At 41.5% G+C, this 5,394-nt stretch overlaps 1 protein-coding gene and 1 long non-coding RNA gene across 4 annotated transcripts in view; one reads left to right on the forward strand and one right to left on the reverse strand.

Annotated features, from left to right (window-relative positions):
• The window catches only part of LOC135308738 (uncharacterized), a 10,546-nt gene extending 8,504 nt beyond the window's left edge, over nt 1-2,042 (forward strand). Inside the window, exons 4-5 of the long non-coding RNA XR_010369093.1 lie at nt 612-661; nt 1,863-2,042. This is a non-coding gene — a long non-coding RNA (uncharacterized LOC135308738). The remainder of the gene's footprint in view (nt 1-611; nt 662-1,862) is intronic.
• TMEM237 (transmembrane protein 237) overlaps nt 1-4,293 on the reverse strand; it is a 21,710-nt gene extending 17,417 nt beyond the window's left edge. Inside the window, exons 1-4 of one of the 3 annotated variants that reach the window (XM_064434081.1) lie at nt 4,249-4,293; nt 1,904-1,935; nt 989-999; nt 423-479 (exon numbers count right to left, since the gene is read on the reverse strand). In XM_064434081.1, coding sequence (XP_064290151.1) covers nt 423-479; nt 989-999; nt 1,904-1,935; nt 4,249-4,278 — 130 coding nt within the window. In that variant the 5' untranslated portion in view covers nt 4,279-4,293. Of the gene's footprint in view, nt 1-422; nt 480-988; nt 1,000-1,903; nt 1,936-2,681; nt 4,200-4,248 lie in introns of those variants that run through there. The other 2 variants (XM_064434082.1, XM_064434083.1) reach the window with 2 other exon arrangements.
• Between the last annotated feature and the right edge of the window lie 1,101 nt (nt 4,294-5,394).

The raw sequence follows: 5,394 nt of genomic DNA on the forward strand, positions 1-5,394 counted from the left end.
AGAAAGACAAAATTACTTTTCAATTTTACATCGCAGCTGTTTTTTAATAGTGCCTTCAAGGACTGCAATTTTTATGGTAACAACTGAATCTTTGTTTCCACTTCAAAGTTAAGTTTACCCACCTTTTCTAAACCTTTATTGTGAAAAAAATGCAAAAGTAACCACCAAATAATAATCTTTTACAGTCAACTCTTCAGTGACAATGGAGTGATTAACTCATGACTTTATTTGGCCAAGGACTGAAATTGAACCAGACTGCTAAAGGAGTTTTATCTTAGTTCATTCAAAAATTCAAGTGTTTAATGCAATCAACATAAGCAGCTTACAGTTGGAAATGTCTACTTAATGAATTATGCAAAGAAGTTAGAAAGGAAAAAATGTAAGGAATAAAAGAACAGTTTTTAGTCTTGGCAGGACCTTACCTAATGGAGTCTTGCCTTTGGGTTTCCTTTTCTTGGGACGACTGAGTGGAATTTCATCTGCAAAACATAAAACAGAAGTATGGGTACACATCAAGGAGAAACCTTAATTTCCTTTTTTTAGCAGCCATCCTATTGCAAGTTAAGAATTACATTCTTTTTTAAAGCTTATGACATCCTTTGTTTTTACAGGTAAGATTACAATTCACCAGTTCACACAAGGAGGAGGAGTACAGAAGATGGTAGGAAAACAGAGTAAGAAGTCCTGTGTGTGCAGCAAAGGCACAATATATGCATGGATGTGTGTTAAATGATAAACAGAAATACTCTGAATAATGCTCTGAAAAATAAACTTAGTGTTTAAAGCACAGTGGCCACACTTCAGTTACCTTGATGGAAACAGCCAACAGCAAAGAGAGCAAAGAAAAACAACAGTTCTAACAATGCACAGATATCCAGTTTAAATAATCATCCTGCATTTAGGAAAAGTATAAGGCTCTATCTTTAAAGAGAGAATCAGTGGCACCAAAAGGGAATACCAATGTTTGTAGTTCTCTTTAATAACTCACCTTGGCTTCCACTTCATATTGAAGAAGGAAAGTTGTTGACAAGCAGTGTAAAAAGATGAAAATAAAGTTAGTTTTGAATCAATTACAATTCACAACTGTGAATTTCCCACTGCTGCTTTTATGGTTAATTTCTTATCCCCCCTCCTCTTTATGAGCAGTTGTGTATAACAGGGTTAAGGGTACGAAGCAATCAGCAAGATTCAACACTTTGTTGGTGACTACGCACAGTTTCTTGATTGGCTAGCTATGGATGAGATTAACAGCTTTAATCACCTGGCTAATTAAAACTTGTCTTACTGCCTGGTATGTAACAAACCAACAGAAGTTATGAAACATTAGAGCACATACATCACTAAAAAGTCACTGTCGACAATCATAAACATCACATTTACTTGCAGATACTTTGAAGGAATTCTCAAGTACCATCTCACAGAAACTATATAATTGCTTTTCTTTCACACTAAAAAAGCCCAATTATTTCCCTATACTATATCAAACTAATAGATACCGAAATCCCTATTAAAGAATATCTAGCCTAATTCCAGAAATTCCTGGTTTTAAGTATTTGTGATTCAAATAAACTAAAGAACATATAATAAAAGAAATAGGAAGAAGAGATTAAAATGAACAACAATTAAGCTATACTAGACATTAAAACTGGAATATTTGTCCAAAAGTTTTTAAATTATTTATCTCTCATGAGTATTAAAACTGAGGTAATATGGCAAAATTTCCTGGCTTCTATAAAACTTTAAAATGCTTTGCATTCCTTGTGAAGCATTTTGGGACAACAAATTAGCAAAAGAAGCAATTCTATTGCTCAGATGTTTATGAAACTTATTTCTTTTAATGTTACTACTTTCAAAATCTGCAGTACAGCATCATGATCAGTTCCACAGAATGCAATGATTTTACCTTGGCACTGGAGGAAGGGCACGAGGCGGGCACTGAAAGACAAGAGAGAGACAAAAGTCAGTTTCTGCCACTATGAAACCACCTCTCAGAAAACAGCTTCAGATCAGAACATCCAAGGTATGTTTGCTCTGTATGCCTCCTAAATGGCCAGACATTCCTAATGGAGATGTCACATAAAAGGAGGATGTAAAAGATGCTGGACTAATATGCCTTTACCAGAGTTCTGATGGGCACTGCAGTAGGAACATACAGCTAACCTCTGTGTGTGAGAAACAGCTTGCATTTCAGCTTCAGTAATTTTCATTTTTCATGTAAGGTACCACTTTCACTAGAAAGCTTATTAGTCATTCTATTAAAATAAATATAAAATATTGTAATAAATTATACATTCAGTATAATTGTACAGTATACATCGTGAGCTGAGTATTTTCTGTAAATGAAGATGTAAATTCAGAACAATAATAAAAACAATAAAAGGAAATCAGCTCACTTATGAAAATACTTTTAAATATTATAAAATATAGTTTTTCCATATAATTTTGAACATATTTACCAGCAGATCAAACACCTAAAATCTAAAAGGATCTCCAGATAACAATCTGAAACTGAGCTCATACCTTTCTCTTATCTAGAAAAAAAGAGTAAACTTTCATATTTTGTACTACACAATTATACTGGAAGAAATACACAAAAAATTATTTCCCATGCTCAGAAAAATCAGATACCAGAAATAAAAAGGGCTGTAAGACTGGTAAGACTCAAGGATCCACAAACTTACCACTTGTTTCTTTCCCATATCATCTGAAGTCGTTCCCTGAAAGAGGCACTGTGAACTGGTCTAGGCTCCCTCACGCTGCTCACATTGAACCTCGGCTAATTCTGAACTAAAAATAAACTTCAGGCAGCCAGGATTAGCTGGAGCTGAACCCTCCTGCCCCTGGGTCAGGACCCAGAACTACTCCCATTTGAAACAAGGACAGGTTGTTCAATGGCAGCAAATATTACCAGCACTAAAAACCCCTTCACTCTGCATGCTGGCACAGGCTCCTAAAAGCAAGGGTTACATTGGTTTGTTTACCCAAAGCAAGTGAGATGCTTCATGCAAGGAAGGGTTTGTGGGATTAGACCTCAAATCTCTCACTTGGATTTTGGCCATGCTGAAGACTGAGAGCAAGTGCCACTTACACAGGTAGAGAACTGCACACCCTAAGTGGCACCCAGCAAACTGGTGGGGACTGGTCACACTACATTGGTGCACCATAAGGGAAAATAATATTGCTAAAGGTCAGATCTCATTACTTTCATTGTTTCCAACATTCTTGTGGCAGTAAACAGTAAATATTTAGGATACTTAGTATTTAAAAAACCAAAACCTAAAAACCCCATAAAAACAAACAAAAGCCACAAACCTTTTATACAGCATTCCCTGCCTATGCAGTAGTAATTCTGTACTCAGTAGTACCTCTCCGTGTTATTACCTTCTACAAAACAACTGGCAAGTGCATTGATTTCTGTATCATTTATTCCTTGCAACACAGGAAACCACATGCAAGCAGCCAGTCACAAATACTCATCTGTCCATCTGTGTGACAGTCCCCAGCTCTGCCATAGAGCTATCAGCTTTGGTCTATTTGCAGTTTCACAGAGTCTGAAGTAACCCACCCCAAATTTCACAGAAAGGGTGAGTTTGGGGACAGGTCCCCATGGACATTTGGTTATGGACAAAAGAGCCGCTGAGTGCTCTAAAGTACCCCGAAATCAAGAGACTCCTACAAACCAGGCAGCCGCTGCCTCGGGCAAACCTTGTGTTTGCCCACCTGAGCCAGGCCACAAGAGAGTGGGACGCACCTGGAAACTCAGGGGGAAAAATGAACTACCCAGCTCCCCGGGTGTCCATTCCAGGATGCTGAGGAGGAAAGGTTCAAATGTCCAGAATGTTTAAAAACACTGAAGCAGCCTTCACAGATTTGTTAAAGCCTTGCAGATTTTCATTTGAGAGGTTTATATGAAAAAAATACAACGAAGAAATGCTTTCTGCTTCCGCAACAAAGCCGACCAGAAACGCGCGACCCTGCAGCGGGTTACATCCCCCCTCCCGCGGATGCGCGGGGCGGGCACCGCCGCCTCCGCAGCGGAGCGGGGATGTACGAGCCGCGCTACCAGGGTGCTCCGCTGCCGCGTCGCGCTCCAGCTCCGCCTCCCCGGAGCAGCGCTGCTAGAGGGCCCCGCCACATCCCTTCAGCAGCAGCGCCCAGCTGGGCCAAGCTCCCGCCGCCGGGCCCCCCGGGCTTCAGCCCCACGGAGCCGACTGCCCCCCTCCCGCTCCGGCCCCACCGCCCCCTCACCACGCCGGGGCCCGCCCGCCGCGCCGCCATGGGCCGCGCCCGCCCAGCTCCGGCTCTGCGGGGAGGAGCTGCCGCTCCTTCCGCCCCGCGCCGCGGCTGCGCCCGCCCAGCGCCGGGAGGTCCGGCTTCCCGTTTGTCCTGGCTGCGCCTTCTCGCCGGCGGCTGGCTTAGCGGAGCGAGCCCAGCTCTCCGGCCCTGAGCGTAGTCGTCCTCTCTCGGGCTGCAGACAAGCAAAATCAAGGGGAAAAGGGTTCTGGACTACTTCAGCTTGTAGCTAGGATCTCAAACTGATAAATGAAGTAATCGGAAAAAAAAACAAAACGAAGCAAAACACCAAAAAAGTAAGAAATAATACATGGAAAAAAAGGCAAAGAGAACGAGTCGGCAAATGCTGGACTAGGCAGAAGTGGGGAAGCTGGTCATGGACCAGCAGCTGAGAGCTGGCTGCTATCTCACCCTTCACCAGTACTTACCCACATCAATGACATACTGGGGCTTCCATCTCTCCCATTTTACCTCTAAACAGGGAATACAAGCCCTGGCTCTTGAACAAGCAGGCATCCTGGTGGCTGTAATACTTGTCTTTAAATAACCTCTTTCTAGACTGCTTAACTTGCTTTTGTTGATTTTCCTCCAAGATGAGGTAGGCCAACAAAATAACCATCTGTGTACCTCAGGTGGCAAGACAGCTACAAATACGAAATGGAGAGAGTAAGGAACTTAGTTGTCACAAGCACAGCACCCTTTGATGAGAAGACTCTGCTAACACAGACCAAACCAGAAAATGTTTTCTGATTACTTTCCTCTTTGGTAAGTCCACATTCTGTCAGTTTGTACTCACTTGAGCTGATGGAAGAGCAGAAAAGATATATTTACATGTATTATGATGATAACTGGGTTTCAGAGTAATTCTGATTATGCCAACACCACTCCTGTCTTAAAAGGTAAAAAGAATTAGCAACAAACCAATACCTTCATAAATAACACTCTGTTGACAGACACCATGCAAAAAAAAAAGCACATTCTGACTTAATATAATTTGTAAGGCTTCCAGAATGTAAAGGCATCACAGAACCAGAACAAGCATAACAGAAAGAAAGGAAAGGACTTTTTGGAACTTATGTGTAAGCAAATAACACAGATACC

The sequence above is a fragment of the Passer domesticus genome, chromosome 10, assembly GCF_036417665.1.
Source record: "Passer domesticus isolate bPasDom1 chromosome 10, bPasDom1.hap1, whole genome shotgun sequence".
In the NCBI taxonomy this organism is placed as follows: Eukaryota; Metazoa; Chordata; class Aves; order Passeriformes; family Passeridae; genus Passer; species Passer domesticus.